Source organism: Alosa sapidissima, chromosome 13 (assembly GCF_018492685.1).
Source record: "Alosa sapidissima isolate fAloSap1 chromosome 13, fAloSap1.pri, whole genome shotgun sequence".
Lineage (NCBI taxonomy): Eukaryota > Metazoa > Chordata > Actinopteri > Clupeiformes > Clupeidae > Alosa > Alosa sapidissima.
Genome location: NC_055969.1, coordinates 10,627,254 through 10,649,447, shown reverse-complemented (window position 1 = coordinate 10,649,447; position 22,194 = coordinate 10,627,254). Strand labels below are relative to the sequence as shown.

At 39.9% G+C, this 22,194-nt stretch overlaps 2 protein-coding genes across 5 annotated transcripts; both read left to right on the top strand.

The window, feature by feature from the left end:
- The first annotated feature begins 9,366 nt into the window (after nucleotides 1-9,366).
- Nucleotides 9,367-14,486, top strand: wdr45 (WD repeat domain 45). 4 transcript variants are annotated; one of them, XM_042059107.1, is made up of 11 exons: nucleotides 9,367-9,501; nucleotides 9,968-10,112; nucleotides 10,332-10,406; nucleotides 10,512-10,616; nucleotides 10,795-10,900; nucleotides 12,304-12,398; nucleotides 12,512-12,591; nucleotides 13,206-13,414; nucleotides 13,691-13,792; nucleotides 13,938-14,083; nucleotides 14,183-14,486. In XM_042059107.1, the coding sequence occupies exons 2-11, from the start codon at nucleotides 10,064-10,066 to the stop codon at nucleotides 14,290-14,292; spliced, it is 1,077 nt and encodes a 358-aa protein (XP_041915041.1). In that variant the 5' UTR covers nucleotides 9,367-9,501; nucleotides 9,968-10,063; the 3' UTR covers nucleotides 14,293-14,486. The 4 variants fall into 4 exon arrangements, with proteins under 4 accessions (XP_041915041.1, XP_041915038.1, XP_041915040.1 ...); XM_042059104.1 differs by lacking the exon at nucleotides 9,367-9,501 and adding an exon at nucleotides 9,523-9,682; XM_042059106.1 differs by lacking the exon at nucleotides 9,367-9,501 and adding an exon at nucleotides 9,531-9,682 and having other exon boundaries at nucleotides 9,971-10,112.
- A 2,113-nt stretch (nucleotides 14,487-16,599) lies between these two features.
- On the top strand, nucleotides 16,600-18,747 carry zgc:100918 (uncharacterized protein LOC449549 homolog). Its single transcript, XM_042059108.1, has 6 exons — nucleotides 16,600-16,781; nucleotides 17,391-17,454; nucleotides 17,553-17,679; nucleotides 17,837-18,055; nucleotides 18,221-18,349; nucleotides 18,539-18,747. The coding sequence occupies exons 2-6, from the start codon at nucleotides 17,402-17,404 to the stop codon at nucleotides 18,626-18,628; spliced, it is 618 nt and encodes a 205-aa protein (XP_041915042.1). The 5' UTR covers nucleotides 16,600-16,781; nucleotides 17,391-17,401; the 3' UTR covers nucleotides 18,629-18,747.
- The last annotated feature ends 3,447 nt before the right edge of the window (nucleotides 18,748-22,194 follow it).

Below are 22,194 nucleotides of genomic sequence, written 5' to 3'. Positions count from 1 at the left end.
ATTTTGAATATATGAATATACTTTTTAAATGCTTTCAAGAATTCCAGGATTTTCTTTTTTGTTTGTGTTTTTGTTTGTTTGGCTCATAGAATACATCTGATGGAAACCTGGTCAGCCCATTCGATAGCTGAGGTGTCCTTGGTGGAGTAACAATCATAAAAGTGCTTTCATTCCATTGCTGAAAAATCACAGATTATTTCTAGAGCTGCATTTTGAATACAGAATGCATTGGGGACTTTTTTGTGTTTAATGCAAAAATCTTTGCCAGCTTGTCCTGCTCTAAATTCTTATTCGTAAAGACCACTCTCTCCACTTGTAAGGAAGAACACTCTCACACTGTTCCCAAATCCACAATTTGACCGACTGTAGAAACTGAGTCTAACATGACCATCTTCATGAGCCCTGCATCCAATCATGTGTTTCTGCCCACAAGTCAGTTAAAGTGCCTGCATAGGTACATATTAAAGAGAGTAAAGGACATTTTAAACACAGAATGCAAATGTATTTCATCCATCAACATAATAGTCTTTACAAATTTGTTTCTGAAGCCATAGAAGCTTGAGTCCCTCTTCCTCTCGAAGTCATCTTTCTTTCCTCTCGAAGTCATGAATATGTGCCTGTCCCGCCAGGATTATGCTGACTACTTGAGTTTGGAGTTATTGGATATACACTTTCAAAACTATAATAAACATGGCTGTTCCTGATGGTTCGTGTTCTTATAGCGTAGTGTTTGGCACTGATGTATCGGTCTGTATATAAGTATATTAGCTTTCTCCTGGTGGAATTAAGTTGGAGCTTCTACTCCAATAAGACTTAAAAACCCTACATTTCAAAACGGATTCATTCTGCTTTTCTGCAAAAAGGTTTCTCTGATTAATTTTTCCCAGGCTGTCATAGAAAAGAATAACCCTCTCATAACCCGCCAAAACTGTAATGGCAGGCTCTTGTGAAAGGCACTCTGTTGTCTTTAATTAGCCACTTTTAATAACTAATTTGTTGTTGTTATGCAACTAGCAAATGGTGTATACGGATGTTGAGATGAATTAAATGTGAGTACCGGTACTGAACAATAATGTATGAGCACGGAAAAGGTTGGAGCAAAACACCCTTATGTAACAACTTGATTCATGTCGGGTAAAAACCATTCCTAAAAGTCAAAATATGCCTGGTAAGTGCTTTAACCTATGTTGCCCCCTTGATTATAGTTTTTGAAACTCATTGTAGACTGATGCAGAAACTCTGGCTTTAAGGCTGGGAATAGGCACATACAGTACTTAAATATTATGTGGGCTGATTGAGTCCACAGTCTCTAATATGTTAGTCAAATGTTTGCTTTATTTATCTTGTTTGGTTTAAGTTTGCATATTTTTGCTGGTGTCCTTGAAGGTTATCTTTTTTAATTTTATTTTTGCTGCACGCTCCCCTTCCAAGTCAGTCGTGTTACGTTATGTCGCACTTCCTTCTTTGATGGTGTCAAACGCACATGTAACTCAGTTACATATGACCATTCACAAACACCACCTCCACGCCTCTCTATCCAAGCATGACGTGTGCTCGCCTCTGTCACATTAACAGCTAATTAAGATCTGAACGATTTCCTAGGGGGGGAAGTGCTCTACTTTAACTGCCTTTCCAGAGGTTTTGATTCCCACATTAATCTTCTCCCTCCTGAGAACAACTTCTATCGATTTGTGGTTCCCCAGACATCAATCTCACTTGGAGGTGATGAACAAGATTAGACTGAAATAAGCTGCCAGGGAAAGGGAGGTGTTAATGCTTGTTGTGGAGGGTCAAGGCTTCACCACACCATCTCCCTCTGCTGCCATTGCTCAGACGTCTGCTCGGCTAAACTCACTCATGGCTGATTTATGAGATGATTTGTACAAATTTGACATGAAAGAGATCTTTGAGGGAAACAATCCGCTTTGCGTCTGCCAGTAACCATGCTTTTAGTCAAACACAGCGTGTGCCCAGCCCAGTGGGATCTAAAACAGCCCTGGTCAATAGGAGACCCTGTGCTGAGGCATGTTTACGAAAGTGGATATGACATAGTGGATTTCCTGGATGCTTAAAAAGAAACATAAAAAAATAACCAATATGAATTATTTTACCCTCTATTTATCATGACGGTATGAGGGCTGAGTATGATGTTTACGATGGTACATGTTTTAATGTCTTTATAAGGACATGCGTGGGTGTACTGTATGCTGTACCTTTGTATGTTGTCCTTGGACTTGGATAAGTCTAGTTGAAACTATGGAAAACCCCCTTGGTAACATTCCGATTTGGTGTCACAAACTGTAACAAATGGAGACAGCACCATCAGGACAGATCACAATTGTTGTGACAAAGTCTGTCGTGTCTGGCAATGTTAGTCCTTCAGGGCTGGAAACAATAAAACTCATTCAGGTGAACCTCATATGCCATGCATGAGAAGTCATGTCTGGCAGCTTGTCCTATATTTCATCTCCCAGATATTCATCATGACTCTGCAAAGTAAACAGCACAGGCACGAAGAGCCAAACATATTTATGACAGAGTCATCCACGCAAAGTGTATGGTTCTGCATGAAGGGCTATTGAGCAGCTGCTCTAAGAGCATCTTATCATATATGGTAAACAGGGAGACACCAAAAACACAAGCACACAGTCTCTGGCGCAGATCAAATATTCAGAGACTTGCCAGGCTACATTCATAAAGTTAGGTCCACAGGGACTTACCTGTCAGCCTATGCAGCCCACACAATAACAGCTATTTCCTCTTATATTCTGCACTCACTGTAACAATTGCTGCATCACTTGGCAGCTTTATTAATGATCCGTAAGTCCTGCTGAAATCCTGTAGACAGAAAGTTTGATAAGTCACTCCTTGAAACCCTTTTCTTACATAATGTTAACTATTGGTCTATTTCACTTTGATGGAGTTATGCATTTATCATTTAAATGACTTCCATTGCATTAAAAATGGTTCCAATTAAGTGGCATTAATGGTCAACTTTTGTGAAATTGTGCCCTTTTCTGTGGCTGACGCAAATTATTATTAACTCATTAAAAAGCAAGTGCAACTTAAGTTTGTCATGCACCATAAATTTTAACTGTCCTTTAATAGGTCAAACCAAACACATATACTTGTTTTAATTATGCCATTGCACCTTCCTTCAAAAACTCTCCTCCATACAGTTAATTAGAATATCCCATAAAAGAGTGTTGGGTGATAACATCCAGAAAATTGTGACCACCCTATTGATGATAATTTACCTAAACAACACAGCATAACTTAATTCTAAAATCAGCTCATACCAGGACACCAATGCTTGGGGAACATGGTGGAGATGATTAGTAGCCCTTCAACAAAGAGACACAGGGTCAAGTCTTACCAGCAGCAATGTGTAGAAAAGGCCGTAGTCATGATGTCATCATGGGGGGTCATCATCATGTCATCTTTGCCCTAAAAACCACAAGTCGTTAGTTAAGTTAATCAATTAGGGTATTCCAAACTTTTGACAGACATAGGCATGGATGGATTAAGAGCCCCTGGGCACAGATGCAAAAAGGCCCCCCAGTTAAGATGTAAGGAATACCTTTATGGTATCCAGGAATTCCCCCGGAAGATTTTTTTAATTATTATTTTAAAAATGACCCTTTAAATTATGACTTCTGGTGGGTTTTGTGGAAAGAGAAGAGAGGAGAACAAGCCACTTCACGCAGAGGCTTGGGCTTCAGGGTGCCCTGAGCTCTTGGGCCCAGTAGGCCCATTCAGTTATCCATCCCTGGACATACTGTGGACCTGTATGACTCCATTTGTCTCAAAAAGTATGGAAAATACTTCCAGAGAGTACACCCCTGAGGAGTTTGTCCTGATGGTTTTGCATTTTTTGTTAGTGGCGTGTGCTATCAAAAGCTTCCATCTGCACCATAGGCCTTTTTGCATCTGTGCCCAGGGGTTCTTAATCCATCTCAATCCATACTGCACCGCAATAGGCCTAATGGTGCACGCAATAGGCCTATGGTGCTATGATAGCACACGCCACTCACAAAAAATGCAAAACCACCAGGACAAACCCCTCAGGGGTGTACTCTCTTGAACCATCACTAGGCTACTAATTTGTGTGTTATTTACGTTTGATTACATTTCAGATGGTGGTGTTTGTTGGTTTCCTGTACATTTTGGCAGGGCCGCGTTTGTGCATTGGGCAAAGGGGCTGCTGCCCCGGGCCCCGGCCACTAGGGGGCCCCGGCGCGGGACATTTAAAAAAGAAAACAAATGTCTTATCGTCACCTGTCTTTCCCTTTATCAATGCATGCTATCCCAGACAACAATGGCTTCGTAAGAGACAATTAGGAAATATGAAAGCGGAGCTCGAAAAAAAGAAAGAGCGGCAGCCAGACGTTCTCAGTAAGGCGCGCCAAAACCACGGCCGTACCCAAGCACGCACTGTGATAATCAGGCTACTCGAGAGAGAATTGCCCCTGTGTGTGTGTGTTCACACCAAATAGGCCTAGGCTACCATGACTTACCAACTCTGCACAGTATTCCATTAACTGCATGACAGTAGGCTATTTACAATTTTCTGTAAAGTAAGTTTGTAAACACGTTATCAAAATCAACTTAATGCAGAACTATGCACGCGCGCACCTTTTGTTTGAGCAGGAGAGCCTACATACGCATGCTACAGAAGTTGTCGTCTAGCTTGTTGTTTTCTATTACTATCTATGCTGGTTATCAGCACACAATGTTATAAGCTAATTAATTAACTCGAGACTCATCATGGATATAACACGTTTTTTAAACAACGAAAACCGAAAGGATGGAGACAGCAAAGCGAGAGGAGTTATTTCAAATGGGCAAGCCGCAAGCACAAGGTAGGCAAGATTATTGTGCTTGTCAAAATGGCTAGCATTACCACTGATTAAAGCCATACGTGAACGTAGCCTTCGCTAGAACAAAACTAAAGGTAACTTTATCCTTTATAGGGCTATACAAAGTTGTCCAAATAAATAGGTCGTTGTTAGGCGTTGTTGATGTAAAGATATTGCATGTGGATGTCATTAGCCTACTATGTAGACTACTTTTTAACTGACCAATGCAGGAACCTAACCGGGACAAATATTATCAAAGCGTTGAAAGTTAGGTGGGTGTGTGCGTACCATCGCATTCATTCCTGCAGGCGCCTTGTCCACTTTTTTCAAAACGAGGATCATAATAGTGACAAGTCCACGTCCACCCCTGTCCCTGACAACGTTACCGTTATCGGCTCCAACACCCCCCTTGTTTGTATTTGATGTGGCTGGGCTGGGTGTGTGCGCTAGACTGTGTGTTTCAATGTATTTGACGTCGTGGCTGGCTAGGGCTGTGTGTTAACAATGTGGCTGTGTGCGTGCGCGCCAAACTCTAGGCTACAATGTTTCATGAGTTCAGAGTTCGGGAGTTGCACATTTTAGGCTGACCTGGGTTCCACTGGCAGTTTTTTTCAAGCCTTAGTTTAAGTAATTCATTGATGATAATAATATAATATTTCATGGTTGATTTTTCTGTGCATTGCCCCATGTTTGTAGGCTAGGCCTACTTGTTTTTTGTATGTTGGTACAATTGTATGTTGGTTAACAGTTCCACAATATAAATGCAAATTTCATTTTTACATTATCTGTCATAATTTAATTGCCTCTCTCTCTCTGTCTTACGTATATTGATAATAATAATAATAGTAATATATATTGAAAATGCCCCAGATGACCCCCCCCCCCCCATGCTTAATTTGTATCCATCTTAAATATAGCCCTATGACTTCACAAGGACACTATATATACCACAGTGCTTTTTAAAGGGCTTTCATATTGAAGCTGGAGAGATGGGGCAATTATTAATACACACAACAAAAAGACGGAGTAGAAATGTTAGCAATAAACCAATAAATCAGTACTATTATTTCACCCAAAGGACAGCAATAACAGTGCTCTGTGAAGCCTCTCATGATGCCCTGTTCATTTTCATGAGATGGCAGAGACTTGAAAAAGCAGAAATATCAGCATGAACAAACACTCGGCACGCATGAGGCAGAATAATGCAATACAATAAAATAGACAATTGAGATTCAGAGAGATAAAGCATCATGAGGCTTTTAGGCAAAACACATGTTTGCCAGTATTTCAAGTTGTACACTTGCACGACTTGTATTGTATTTCACATAAGGATATAGAAATGATCTGCATTCTTTGTGAAAGAGCTGTTGTAGTTGTCTTGACGACTTTGACTTTGATAAGCCTTTAATGAAACAAGCAGTGATAAGATCAGTGATACGCAGTGGAAGCAAAGGGAAGAAAGAAAGTGAGAGGAACAGAAAAGGCTTTCTAGACAGTATCCTCAGACAGGAAATGTGATCAATCAGCACACACAAGGGCAAGTGAGGCAGGCCTGTTGGGCATGAAATCAAACTGATTTGCATTGCACTCCCTATCCCAGTGGCAGTCATTAGGAGGATAACATAGTTCATATTTTAAAAGTTCAACTTAATTGATTAAAATGTGTGGAGTGGGATCGAGAGACTCATTGCACTTGCAAAATGTCTTCGCACGGTATAGGGTGCCGCAAATGTTAGTCTGAACATGTTACACCTGACTGAGATCTTGATTAAATTAAATGTACTTTAACTTGCACTGTGACTGTGCACTGGCAGTATTAGGAGATTCACAAACAATAGCGCTATAAGACGTATGTGTTTTGGTTGGGACAGACACGTTATTAGAGCACACAATGAATTCTTTGTGAGTCACTCAGTCAGAACAAAAAGATGACAAATGCTTTGTGTTTGATGAACTTAAAAAAGCAGGGCCTGCCTTCTCTGATCTCGGAATATATAGTCAGAAGCACATTGCTCGTTCCCTCTGTCAACTTGCCAATATGAACTGACTGCTAGCAGGGGATAATGGGGAGGGTACGTTAAGTTGATGAAGACTGTATGCTCGGGTAAACTCCGCTTATCACAGGCAGCAGTTTTTCCAGGAATTTGAGTACCCATATTACAGAGTGTAAGGAAACAGCAGCCTGACATTATCAGGGCAGAAGGCTCTTCTCTGCACTCAGGCGGAAGCGAGTTCTGTCAGGGAGGAAGCCACTTCAAGAGGAAGAAGAGGCCTAATGGAGATAAATTGGATCATTTGTTGCAGGGAAAACTGATTTTGTCTTTTTTATTTATATTGAACAAGACAGATGTTTGTCTTTCTCTGATATGTGTTCCACCAAGTATCAATCACAACCTGACATTGCTGTCTTTTTTGCTTGCCAGACTCCATATTTTATGTTTCTGTTTGTGTTTTCGTGAAATGGCCTTTGACAGTTTAAGGTATTCCCTTAATTAGAGTATATGCATTCAAGTTCAGTTCTTATTGAGCAGTAATTATGGCTAAATTAATTGAATATTATTTCTTTCTCTTTGGAACTGATTGCCCTGACAGTACTTAACCCCACAGTGCCACCTGCAGGATGGAAAGCAAAAAACAAAGGTTTGAGAGGTCAAACAAGCTCTAAGAACAATATAACTTATCATTGTTGAAAAATACATTTTATTTGGCTTTATTAAAATGTGACTGTAGGAATAAATGATCAATGGATATCCCCACGATTTAACAAAGACTGACCATGATAAACACTTAATGATACATGTAAACAACACATTTTGTGGCATCTATAGCACGATCATTTCACAACAATGCTTCACTAAAGTATTTCAGAGGTCATAAAAGTGATATGTTAGTTTCTTACTAAGCACCAGCCTTTTAATCTCTAAAAAAACAAATTAGTGTTAAATATTCTGGAGTAATTAGATTTAAAGCAGCTGCTTGAGAGGTACTCAGGAATGGGCACTTGTGCCAAGTCTGACTAATGTCAACTTGAGCCTCAAATGACTGTGGCAACCAGATGATTTGCTGTAAGGCAGACAGATACAATCAGCATTTAACAGCCAGACTAAAGACTGATCCTGCCAAAACCATACAAACATGGACACCTTATGTCATCAAAGACGACAGTGTAACTCCTAAACAAAAGCTCAGACATTGTTGTATTTATTAAATGATAGCCTACTTTTGTGTTGTTGTACAAATAACAAGATGGAGCAGGCAATTTCTGTCCTACTCCTTAGCTGGTTAAGGATATTCTCGAGGCTGGGGTTTGGCCAACCCCACAATCTTGAGTGTAATTGCTTAGTTGTACTTTAATAATTGAGTTTGATGGCGCCAGATTGTGGTTATAAAAAGACTGGTCATCTCTGTATATTTGATACTTTCAACTGGATAAAACCAACTTGTCATACAAAATACTACATCAATAGTCATTACAACTGTGACAGAATAAATGTCATGTTGTCAGTCAATCAACTGTCTTTATCTACATCCTGCATGGATATGTGCATCTTTTCTGTGTTACACTTTCCCAAGAAGCCACCCATACATCAGGGTGGAGATGTTCACTCTTCTGTTAAGGAATAAGGTGAGTAAGTCAGTGCCTGAGAGGAAGTGGGACTCATGGGACAGAGAATACTTCAGTCAGAGAGATGATAGGCTACAATCAGTGTTTTTCACTGGAGTAGGGGATTTGGGGCATGATCAAAATGCTTGTGACCTCAGACTAGCATCATTTTTCTTTTTCTTCCTTTTTGCCTGAAAAAGATGTGCATGGCAGGAGAGAACAATATGGAGGGGACAACTGAAGCCGGTCAAAACACGTTCTGTCATGACTTTCAGGCAGACCTCTCACTAAACCGAATGAGCATGATGGCGTAACCTTCATAAAATGACACCATCTTGTCGCATCCTGCATCATGATGTCATAGGCTTGGTTGTTGATGGCCACTGTAGGAAACCATACAGCACAAGGAATTGCCAATTGTGAATTAGCCTTATTTGAAATATTTTATAAATCAGCAATATTGTTCTAGAAAATACTTGATAGTTAATTGCTTGCTCAGAAAACGGTCAAGCCAGATCATAACCGAAGAATTTAAGAGCAGAGACATGTGGAACAGTCAATAAACAAATTAGTCCCCAAGAGAATTGTGAGATTTAGGCCTAGGCCTACTTAGTTGTTGATTGGCCACTATGGGAAATCCCCTTTCTACAGCACAAGGAATTTATAGACCCTTTCAACAATAAAAACAAAAATAATGCTTGAACATTCTATTTGGTTCCCAATCTACTTCCTCTGCATTAAGATAACATATGGAATGTTAAAAAGGAAGTCTTGTGGGGCCAACTATGATGCTGATAATGGAACTCTCTTGAAAGGGTCTATAGCACTTCTTCTTATATTCCTACTTATTTCCATCTTTAAAAAGTAGCCCCTTGTGCTAGTGGGATGTGGTGAAAGCAGTTTCGCTCTTCTCTGTACTTAGCTGTATTTGCATAGAAGCTAGGCCATATTTCTTTTCTTTTTTTCAGAACTCTCCACTACAAAAGGTGGCGCCAATGTAGATTTTTATTTTATTCCTCCTTGCGCCACCACTACAGAGTAAGTAAATCAGTGACGTACCGGACATGTGCAATCACCTATCTACGTCATTATTTGGGAAAACAAAAACAACTGCAGTTAGTACAGAATATAAACAACATCAGGATTTACACTTATACTGCCGTTTTATCAACGGATTATTGTGAAAAATGATGCAGACATTTCTGACGCCTTCCTATCGGTGAGAACCACAATAATGTTTTAGACAGAATGTTAGAACGTGGGTCAAAAAACCTCGCATGGCTACTGTTCTCAACTGGAAATCTAGCAGTAGCAAGCAAGCTAAGCTAATCTTTAACTTAGACGACTGCGTCTAACAAATCTAACATCTAACCACAACATTATCTTGTTTCTAAGCTAAGTATTTGACGATGCGGTAGCGTGTTGGAAATAAGGATTTGACCTCTTTGGGTAAATGTAAGTGAGGTACTCTAACTTCTAACGTTTTGTTCATGATTTCCCACAGTAGATAGATGTACATAAAGAGCTACATTTGAAGCTTGTAGGCTATACCGTGTCAGAAGAACCTTTTGCTGATAGCAGCTTCCATCGAGAAATAAAGATGGCTCAACAAAGAGGAGTTAACAGTCTTCAGTTTAATCAAGATCAGAGTGAGTAATATGGTTATAGTTGTCGTGCTGTAGTTATTGCTGTTGTGTGTGTGTGTGTGTGTGTGAGTGAGTGAGTGAGTGTGAGTGTTTGGAGGAGATGTTTCAATATATCAATGTTGAAAAAATGCCTTGGTACTGTGATAGTCTAAATGTTAACTCTAGTTGTATCCATGTTCATATAGTCTCGGCCATAAGTTTCTGATCTTATAATATGTTTAGGTTGTTTCTGTTGTGCAATGGAGACTGGTGTTCGCATTTACAATGTGGAGCCTCTTATGGAAAAAGGACACCTCGGTAAGGTCATCATGCTTGTTTTGACAGCCTCATTTCTTTGTCAATTTGTTATACCAGGGTTTTTTTTTTAACATGCAGTTCTAATGTTTTTCCCCACCTTTTCAGATCATGAACAGGTTGGAAGTGTTGCTCTTTGCTCCATGCTTCATCGCTCCAACCTTCTGGCTGTTGTTGGAGGAGGTGTCAACCCTAAATTCTCAGAGATCTCAGGTTTAACATCTTAAGCATCTTTTGATTTGTTGCACAAGTATCCATAGCATGCTTCTGGAAAAGTGAACTCATGATTGTTGCTAGTATGCTGTCAAGTTACAGACCTGTCCTGAGCTGTATCTTTTACTGGATGCCATGTAGTTCCATTACATCATTATCTTTGTACTTTATATATTAGTGTTGATCTGGGATGATGCACGGGAGTCAAGAGAAGCAAAGGATAAGTTGGTTTTGGAATTCACTTTCACAAAGCCAGTGCTAGCTGTCCGCATGAGACATGACAAGTAAGTTATTTTTCTTTTGAAAGCTTTGGAATACATATGTGAATATGTACTCTGTCTCTGTTGATAATATTGAGTTACGTATATCTCATGTATTATACAGAGGTAATTTTGAAATGACAGAGACCAGTTATTTGTTACAATACATTTGTTCAGAGTCAGACATGATCCGTGTACATTTGGTCTTTTTTTTGATAATTGATTATTCCACTACATTCTGTCTTTGTTGAAATGAGAAAAATAGAGAAAGACTTGTTGTTTTAGTCTAAAGTCTTGATAAAGTCTAAAATGGAAAACACAAAAAACAAATCTACGGATGCAAAAGAAAAATACATATATTATTTCATATTTTTTCTGGAACATAGAGGACCTGCTGTTTCAATGACTCCACAGAGGGAAGCATTGACAAGCTATACAACTGGATATAACCAGTCTGCTGCTGAAGCTTTGCAGCATTGTACCAGTGTAACTGGTCTAATCCCTGCCACTTGTATCTCCACCAACCCTTGCAGAACATGACGGACTTAAAATTCTATACACTGCGGTCCCGGCCTACTGCAAAGTCCTCGAGTTCTACTATAGTATTAGTCAAATCATGTGCCTTTCCTATAGACAGGACCAGCGTTTGGACGAAAGATCAGGATATGGTATCTCTGTACAAAAGGCGTCAAAGTCGCAGAGGGGCAAATGTGGTTGTGTTGGTGTTGTGTCCAATCTGCTTATTGTCCTGCTTTCTGTCGAGTGCAGAGAGTAAGGGCAAACTCGCAGACTTGGCAGTAACTCAGTGATACTCAACTTAAATCTTAAAATTATTAATTGTAACTGGCCAACTCCAATGTCTGGTAACCTGCTAGGTTTAACCGAAAAACCCTCTCTGCCATCACTCCACGCAGCACTTCTGGGGTGATGACAACTAGCCTGGTAAAACCAGACTCATTCACTTTGTGAATAGAGTTTGGGGACTCCCGATTGGGAAATGTTTCCAACACTAGCATTGTGACGGGCGTAGATTTTGTGTTAACTTTGAAATCATTTGGGATTCCTAACATTACTTCCTAATTCACCTAAACGAATAAACAGCATGTAGACCTACCTTTGCTGTACATAAATGTACACATTTTCCCGACTGCAATTTTTGGTGTTTGCAGGCGTTGCTACTACTGTTAACCACATCCACTTTACATTTCAAAACAATTGCGTCATCCCTCTCGTCGCTGATTGGCACGTCCTCTCTGGGGCCTGTTCAAGAATAGTATCTCTTCTATTCTACAGAATAGCATGCAATCAAGAAATAAGTTGAAAAAGCAATTAACAAATGTACACGGACCATACTTGCTCAAGTCAGTTGTTTTTGTCTAAGTGTGTAACTGTGTATAACCATTATTTGTCTTTTCCGCTTGGAACAGGATCATCATTGTTTTGAAAAACAAAATCTATGTGTACAGTTTCCCTGATAACCCTGTAAAGTTATTTGAATTTGACACCAGAGACAACCCAAAAGGTACATGGAAACCATCCACAATAACATTTGTCATTAAATAATAATGAAAATAGAAATAGTAGAAATGAAACCCTACCTTCTGTGACAAACTCCTTTTTTAAATGATCTTTCAGGTCTGTGCGACCTTTGCCCTAGCCTTGAGAAGCAGTTGCTGGTTTTCCCTGGACACAAGTGTGGAAGTTTACAGCTAGTGGTATATTGACATTAATTACTTTATAACACATTGTAACAAAGCCACGGGCATGGCATGGAGTCAGGAATGTGTATGTTTTCTTTTTTACAAATATACATAGCTCTGTTTCCCCTATTTCATACTCTAATCATATGAACATAAATATAAGGGAAATAAGTCCAGATATTGCGGCCAAAGTTCAGGAAATTGACGTTTCTATTTAAAAACTGGTGTATGCATAATTTATATGTTTGCTCTGCTTTCTTCTAATTTTGTCCTTGTGGGTAGGCTTATGTGTAGGATTTTTAGCATGGTTGAATATGGTTGATTTTTATGGCCTAGCATTGTACCATGTAATAATATCTATGTTTATCCTATACCTTAATAATTAATTGTATGTGATTTGTTGGCTTAGGCTGATTCAACGTGTATATATTGACGTTTATAATAATTAAGTTCTTTTACAGATTATATCTAATAGTTGTGGGTATAGTATGGCTCATGGAACTTGCTGTGGGTTCGGAATTATGATAAAAAGAGCTGCTGTTGTTTATGAAACATGTCAGGAGAATGTTATCTGTAGAAAATGGAATTAGTCAATGTAGCTGATATACTCTCAAAACTGTCATACACAGGACCTGTCCAATACCAAACCAGGAACATCCTCTGCACCTTTCACCATCAATGCCCACCAGAGTGAGATTGCCTGCTTGGCTCTCAATCAGACTGGTAGTGTGGCTGCCTCCGCCTCCCGTAAGGGTACCCTGATCCGCCTCTTTGACACCACCACCCGAGACAAACTAGTGGAGCTAAGAAGAGGGACAGACCCTGCCACTCTCTACTGGTACAGTTTGTGTTCGAAATGCCTTCGTTCTTCTGATGTACTCCTTATTTTGCTCCTGTAGTTAAGCTTTTTTCCCCTCATATCATATGGGTAGAGTATGTGTATATATATATATATATATATATATATATATATATATATATATATATATAAAACATAAATAGTTAGCATAAAAATGGTTAGATTCAGAATGATTGTGAGGGACAAGCCATGGGGCGTTTAAAGTTTAAGTCAAACCATTCAACTAATCAATCTAACATATGTTTGTTTTGACAGCATCAACTTCAGTCATGATTCCTCATTCCTCTGTGCGTCCAGTGACAAGGGAACTGTGCACATTTTTGCCCTTAAAGATACAAAACTCAACCGCCGGTCTGCGTAAGGCACTCTTTGTCATTATCTCCCTACAGCACTCAGTAGAAGTTTCAGCATGATCCAGTTTTCTTGCAATGTAACTGAAGACTGAACATCCTGTCAAAGCTTTTCACTTGCACATGAGTAATCGGTCTGTCCTACCCCTTAGGCTGGCCCGTGTGGGTAAGGTTGGCCCTGTGATTGGTCAGTATGTTGACAGCCAGTGGTCTCTAGCCAGCTTCACTGTGCCAGCTGAATGCGCCTGCATCTGTGCTTTTGGGAAGAACACGTCCAAGAATGTGAACTCTGTCATTGGTGAGTGTACTCTGCCTACATTTCTCTTTATTCCCAAAATACATTTTTGTTTGTTGTTTGTGAAGTTTAATCACTCTTTTTATTTCTTTTCTGATGTAGCTATATGTGTCGATGGGACATTCCACAAGTATGTCTTCACCCCCGACGGAAACTGTAATCGGGAAGCTTTTGATGTTTACCTGGACATCTGTGATGATGATGATTTCTGAAGTGTATTGATGTAAATGACAATAATGGCTTCAAGAACAGTTTTATCAGTGCAAGCAAACATTATATTTCAAAGCTGCAAACTGAACCGATGTCTGGAAAAAAGAATGTTTTTTTATGTGTTTTGTGTTGAAATATGTTGTAATCATATGTATATAGCCACAAACTGGAGATCAAATAAAAGTGTTGAAATCCATTTTCATTGAACTCAGTATTCATTGATATACAGTAGGCCTTGTTTCACTGAGATTATATGTTATCTGTAGGCTAGTAAAGATATTGCAGAATATTATTTTTTCTTTTTGAACTTCGCATCATATTAATACAACTAATATAATAATGTTATTGTTGTTAAGGAGAGGGAAACCAGAGTTTACCAGACATGTGGACTCGAGTCACATGACTTGGACTCGAGTCAGACTCGAGTCATGATTTTAATGACTTCAGACTTGACTTGATAAAATTCGGCATGACTTGCGACTCGACTTGGACTTGAATACTATTCACTCAAGACTTGACTCGGACTTTGCCTCTTTGACTTGTGACGACTTGACATGTCTCGAGTCAAAAACTAAATTTCCTGATCGTGGACCAGTCACCCCAGAGATGTTTTCCCTCCGCGACTAAAAAAAAAAAAAATAGCGGAGACAATCGGCCAGTCCAGAGCACAGTTCAGTGCTGCCGCTACCCCCACATGCGTTACGCACTGTGTGTAGGGCACCAAGAGACAGAGAAACGACCAACATTTAGCTAATAACTAGTAGCTTTACTGCAAACTGATTTGCACTCTTGTTAGAGAACGTTTACAATGTCAAAATGCACCAACAGCATGTTACATAAAGATGATACTTTTCGAGTCCTCTCCATTAAGATCCAACTTGAACTTATGCTAGCCTACTCCATTTAATTGAGAACCCCATCTAAGCACGCACGAGAGGGAGAGAAAACGAGTGGCAGGTTCCAGCTGGCTTGTCATTGTTGATGATGATTGATATTTTCTTTTAAATATAAGAAACGTATAAAAGGAAATCATGAAGGCAACAAATACGAGATTAGGGGAAATTGCGGATTTATCCGGTTCTCACTACTGTTATAAACTATGAGATCCAGGTCACTATGACATAGGCTGCACTCACTGTGATTTGGAAAGTGGACAAGAATATGAAGAGTTGTCTTTGCCTTTGTTTAATGGAAATGGTGAGTCTTGAAGTAGGCCTATTCAATAATTTGTTTACATGAAGCACATTGATATGCCGATTGAAACGCATTCCACTCAGCTAGCTAGGTGGCTACTGGCTACCAGGCTCATAATTCACATTTAATTGCAAACAGAAAATGTCAAGCAAGCATCATGTCATACATGCATCTATTTCCAAAGGAATGAAAGCTGTTTGTGCCAACTTAATATAATGCTTATCATTGTTAATATTGTGCTATTCATGTGGTACAAACAATGTTTGAGTTTGTGGACTAGCCATAGGAATGGAGCTGGTAAAAAAGATCATTATGAGAATGTGTGGACAGTGGCACACAATGGGCTTAAAGTGACAGTGCACCATTTACAAATGAGATAAACAGCACCACATGTGTAGTATTTCTTAAGAAATGAATACTTTAAAACAAAATTACTGTGTCATTATTATCTTTTAAATAATATAAAAGTGTTGACCTTGGCTTCCCTTATGAGTCGCCACTGGCAGACAGCCTAATAAATTGTTTGCAGGCAAATCTGTGGCCTAGCGCAGTGAAATGCCATCAGTCAAATTATTACTCATCCTTACAGTGGGCTCCGAAATTTGGAAAAACAATATTTTTATTTGTCATGTAGCTATCCGTTTTGTACAGATTACTCAGGTATGCACATGTGTATATTGTATGCGCATGCATATATCGTAAAAGATTTCAAGACAGAAACATTGAACATATTTTAATCTGTATTTATAAAAAAAAAAATCTGTGGATTAGATGGAAGTGTTAAAATTATGATCGATAGTCTAATAATGCCATTATTAAGTGAAGAGTACCTGATGACTTGTTCAGGACTTGAAAAAGATTGGGACTTGGACTTGGACTCGACTTGGCTTTGATGAGACTTGGACTTGGACTCGACTTGCCCTTCTCTGTATTTACTTGGGACTTGACTTGGACTTGAGTGCTAAGACTTGGGACTTACTTGTGACTTGCCAAACAGTGACTTGGTCCCACCTCTGGAGTTTACCATACATTATTGTGCTATTTCTCATGTGGAACTTCCCGTCTAATGGGAGGGCTTTTAACACGCAACGTCAAAGCCCCGTGACTTCACAGCCATATTGAGACAAGCACAACAAAAGCGGATGTTCCTGGCTGGCATTTTTATTTCAGCATCGTTTTAAACAGCATATTCTTCATATCGACGTTGTAACTTTGACAGACAATCAAGTGACAGAGTTTGTCGACTGTAGTCTTACAACGGAGTTGTCATTGGAGAATTGCAATCTTTGAAGAAAAGGTAATTTGTCAAAACTCAAAATAAGTTTGCTAGAAATATCTTGCCAGCTAACAGCTAATGCAGCAATTGGCCAGCCATAACGTTAGGTAATGCAGGGTAACGTTATACTACCCACCTCATCGCTGGTGAATCCATAGGACGTAGTGCTACATGATGACACGTTAAATTGATAATAATTGCTATGTGGTATGTCTAAAGGTAGTAATATTAGTCTAGTGAAACATTTGGTTTGGTGGTCATTTGTTGGCTAGCACTAGAGTCGGTTTGTTAGCTAGTCAGGACATCGCCTTGGACAGGTAGCCAGGTAAACATGGTTAAATATTTTGTTTGCCCTGGAAACATCCCTGCTAACAGTTAATTTGCATTTTCTTACATTCATTATGTGTAACAATCTGTCGATTGTGTTTGAGGAAGTGTCATATCAGCTCTTAACAAACGTTAACTACGGCACTTCAAGAGGTTTCTTCTTTACAGACCAGGGTTAACTTTGCTATCATTAGCTGCTACAGTCGGGAAAGTTTTTGTGTATTATGTAAGGTTGACTAATGTTACCTTTCGAGGAAGTGCTAATAAACCAATGTTATGGTGTTTACATTTCCTTTATCTTAGTTGGGTCCGTCATGGCCTCGAGAAAGAAGGTGCTCTTGAAAGTGATAATCCTCGGAGACTCTGGGTGAGTGGACTGGTGTGAATGTGATCTGTTGTTTATTTATTTGGTTAAAAGGGTGCAGTCTTCACGACATTTCCGATGAAAATATGTTTGGTTTACAGGGTTGGGAAAACTTCACTGATGAACCAGTATGTCAATAAGAAGTTTAGCAACCAGTACAAAGCAACTATCGGTGCAGATTTTTTGACTAAGGAAGTAATGGTGGATGACAGGCTTGTTACTATGCAGGTTTGTTTTTTATTTTCTTAGCATCTTTATCGGAGTTGCACTGTTTCAGTGGTTTAAATGGTCAAAAATATATACTGCAACAGAGAGGATTTTTGTTTGTATTTCTAGATTTAATCATTTTTATGTGTTCATATTATCTCCTGAATTGATGAGCCAGATCTGGGACACAGCCGGACAAGAACGATTTCAGTCACTGGGTGTGGCGTTTTATCGTGGGGCTGATTGCTGTGTACTGGTCTATGATGTTACTGCACCCAACACGTTCAAAACCCTTGACAGCTGGCGGGACGAGTTCCTTATCCAAGCCAGCCCGCGAGATCCAGAGAACTTCCCCTTTGTGGTACTCGGCAACAAGATTGACCTAGAGAATCGGCAGGTCTGTCTCCCCCCTTTGGCTAAACTAAATTATATGAAATGACCAAAATGAAAAATGTTTGCACAATTTATCTTATGTCTTACCTGAATGTTTATTAAGACACGCATCATCAGTGATGGGACTGCACAGTTGTAACTTCTGGTTTGTATACATGTACTCCTGCAGGTGACAACAAAAAGAGCTCAGGCATGGTGTCAGAGCAAGAACAGTATCCCATACTTTGAGACCAGTGCCAAAGAGGCTATCAATGTCGACCAAGCTTTCCAGACCATCGCCCGAAACGCCCTCAAACAGGTACAGCTGAAACCCTTGTGTTATGTTAGTTGGCTGCACTGTCATTTAAAACCTGGTTTAACAGGTTTGGTTCCTGCTCACGCTGCAGTAAGCACAGTGTTAAAGATTGGCTTGCGTGTGTGCACAGTTGTCTCTACGTGGAAACTGAACACTTCCATGAGTCCCATCCTATGGGTTTCCCCTTTACAGGAATCACAGGTAGAGACGTACGATTTCCCCGACCAGATCAAACTGCGAGATGACAGACCGGCCTCCTCCAGCGAGGGCTGCAGCTGCTGAAAAGGGACAGATGAGTGGACCAATATCATGGCAAGAACTCCAGGTGGGGGGAGAGAGAGGCCAGTGCATGGATGGATTCCCCTCACCAATACTCCCATATGCAAAACATTCAAATTTAATTCAAATTCAAAAAAAGATTGCATATTTTCTTAACTCCCCTACCTATGTAAAGATTTCATAGGACAGAAACCAGTTGCACAGCATCACTTTTATTATAACTACTTTAGGAAAAAAAAACATGTTTCTATTAAATATACATTATATGTGATAGTCCTTATATTATTGTCAGTATTGTTTTGTTATGTTTTATTTTTACCATTCTCATTATTTGTAAAATCACCGCTTATGGTGCAGACAGGCAGTTTTCAGCAGCCATTGGCTTGTCTGCTTGCCTCTGTATGTCCTTGGTGTGCCTTCCATCTTCTGTGGTATTATTAGGCAGGTGTTGTTACTCTGCCTCATTGTGTTATTCCTTGTTTGCCAAATATTGTTTTCTGTCACCTGTCAAACCCAAACCCTCTTTCATCAACACTGCCCAGCCTGAAAAGCAGTTCCCCAACAGCACTGTTCAATTGCAGAAAAGCATACTGCTTGCATATAAAAGGCATGTGCACAGTTGCAATGTTATGTACAAGTAACCATCCTTTAGGTGGGGGAAATGCCTGTGCAAAAGTAACTCTAAATAAATCCTTCACGTACAGTAGCTCTTCTTCTTTGAGCTGGTTGACTACCTAACTGCATGGCAGAGGTGATGGGTGGTGGGTTGTTTGATTATTTTGGGAGCCTTTTACCTGAACAGTGGCCTAATTAGGACTTGTTTACTAGACTGGGATATCCTATGTGGCATCAGGTGAGGTGCTGTATATAAAGTCAGATGCTGGTATGCCCTGTCTGCCCATTCCAAATGCCAATCAATCAGACTTGAGACTGGACCGTATATCCTGGGATTTGTTAAGAAATAAACTCACTCAGTTACAATCTATGGCAGGCCCCCTTATATGAATGTATCTATCTGTCAAACTCCTCTGAATCCCTCAAAGCCATGTTATATGGAAGAACAATAAAATATTGAATATACTTTAAGAGTATATTCTTTGGCAGGTTTCTGTCCATTTTTTTAACAAAACACTTCTTTTGTATTTTTACATGGTAAATGTAATTATACAATGTTCTCAGGAGCACTCACCTAAAGACCAAATGCTTCAAAAGTTGATCTTAAAATTACCGCCTGTCCCGTCGTTACATTCTCACCAGGGTGTCAACATGTTTAGTATGTCCACTTTGGCTGGATTTTAAAGGTCTATGTGAAGTAAGACATCAGACAAAAACAATTTAATTGAAATCCTTGGGACCCCGGCCTGTAACATTTCTGTTTTGATGTTTCCCTTTGTGACATCCAACCAGTCCAATATATGATAATGGTAAAATTAAGATACCCTTGACTCGCATTGATACCTATTACAGATAAATTAACAAATGTATGTGTATGTATGTGTTTTTGGGGTCTTCACCTACATGGAAATATGATCCATCATGTTTAATCAATTGTCATTTCTCAATCAAGCCACAAAAATAAATGTTTCCTTAAGGACCGTGACTAATGGTGGCCTCATTTTCCCCTTTCCTGTTTTTTTCCTTTTCCCTACACCCACACTAATTTTGTTCAGGACTTAGAGAAACCAGACATTCTCTGGAGAAACTATGCAGTTTTGCCAATTTCTTTGCTGCCTTCTCGCTTTTTGCCCGCAGGTTTCTCTGCAGAGCGCCCTCTACAGCTTCAGAGTATGTTTTACGACACTCCTCAATCGGTCAGTCTGCCGTTTTCCTTTTTCCCTGTTCCTCCGACAATGGTTTACTCGCTTTCTGCTTCTTTTCGCTGGCTCTGTCATGACAAATGTCTGAGGAACTCCATCGCTACCTTGTTCTAGCCGCTACCTGGCGTGTATGGCTGCGAGACTTTCTGTCCCTGAGGCCGTCGTCTCGCTGGCCCAAAGAAGCGAGGCAGCCACCATTCAACCCGAAAAAAATCATATAACCTTTCCAATGACTTCGAAGCTGTTCAGTTAATTAAGCTAAAAAACCTGCATAGTTCCCCTTTAAAGCACATGAACATTTTTGTGGTAATTCTCATGTGCTGTTGGTAATCATCATCTACCAACCTGTTCACCCCTTCAGCCAACTATGAACACACCAAGAGTCTATCGTAAATGCATCATATCAATAAACCGCACATTCCTCACACATATACTTAAAAAAAAAAAAAAAAAAAAGGGGGGGGGAAACGGGGGCAGCCGTGGCCTACTGGTTAGCACTTCGGACCTGAGGGTTGCCAGTTCGAACCCCGACCAGCCAGTAGGCACGGCTGAAGTGCCTTTGAACAAGGCACCTAACCCCTCACTGCTCACCGAGCGCCGCTGTTAGTGCAGGCAGCTCACTGCGCCGGGATTAGTGTGTGTTTCACTAATTCACGGATTGGGATAAATGCAGAGACCACATTTAACCTCACGGGATCAAAAGAGTATATATACTTATACTATACTTATACACACACTGGAAATTAAATCAGTTTCGGTATTGTATTGGTGATAAGTTACCACCATCCCTTTGGGAGGTGCACACTGCACAAACTATACTGTGAGTAGACCAGAGAATTTCTTATACAGGGAGCCTGACCTTTTCCCAAATAAAAATATCAGCCCTTTTACAAATGATTATACTCTATATAGTGTGTATATTAGTTGGGATTTTGACCTTGACCATGTTTTTATTTTTACTACTCATCTATGTATAACTATGAGCAAAACGTCCAGACTTTCACCAACATGTCTATACCTTTCCAGGTTTGGTGAACAGTAATTCATAAAACAATATCTTCCCAGACTTGACAGACCTGTCCAAGCAGCACTTTGTAATAGAGGACGGTATCTGGTAGCAAGCCAGTCTGGGATAGGACTATGACACTCCACCCCCTGGAAGGTGATATACTTACTGCAGGGATATACAAAAACAGTTTGCCAAGCGCACTGAGCCAATCTCTCTTTTAGATATTTTGTAGCCTACTGCCTTAATTCAAATGAGGTGGCAACACATTAGTATACTTTCCCTTCACACATACATATTAATGTAGCTTCTTCTCTCCCTCCAGTTCCCCACTCCTCCTCCTCCTATGCCAGCCTCAGACAGATTGGGCCCCGTTTTGAGCCGTGCTAAAGGATTCCGGAGTTTCAGCATTTGGCTGTGTCTTTAGACCAGTGTTTCCCAAAGTGTGGGCCGCGAGAGGAGGCCTAAATTGCTTTATTAAAATTAGCATCATGCACTATGCGTAGAGCACCAAGGGAGAGAAGGCAACATTTACAATAAATAGGAGCAGTTTTCCTGCAAACTGCTTTTTACTCTTCTTCGAGAACGTCAAAATGCACCAACACCATTTTACATATAAAGATGATACTTTTTGCCCCACCAAGCAGCAGATTTAACTTGAACGTTACGTACTGCACTTAATTGGGAACACATCTTGAGCGCGCAGTGCATACCAAAAAAGTATTCACAGCGCTTCACTTTTTCCA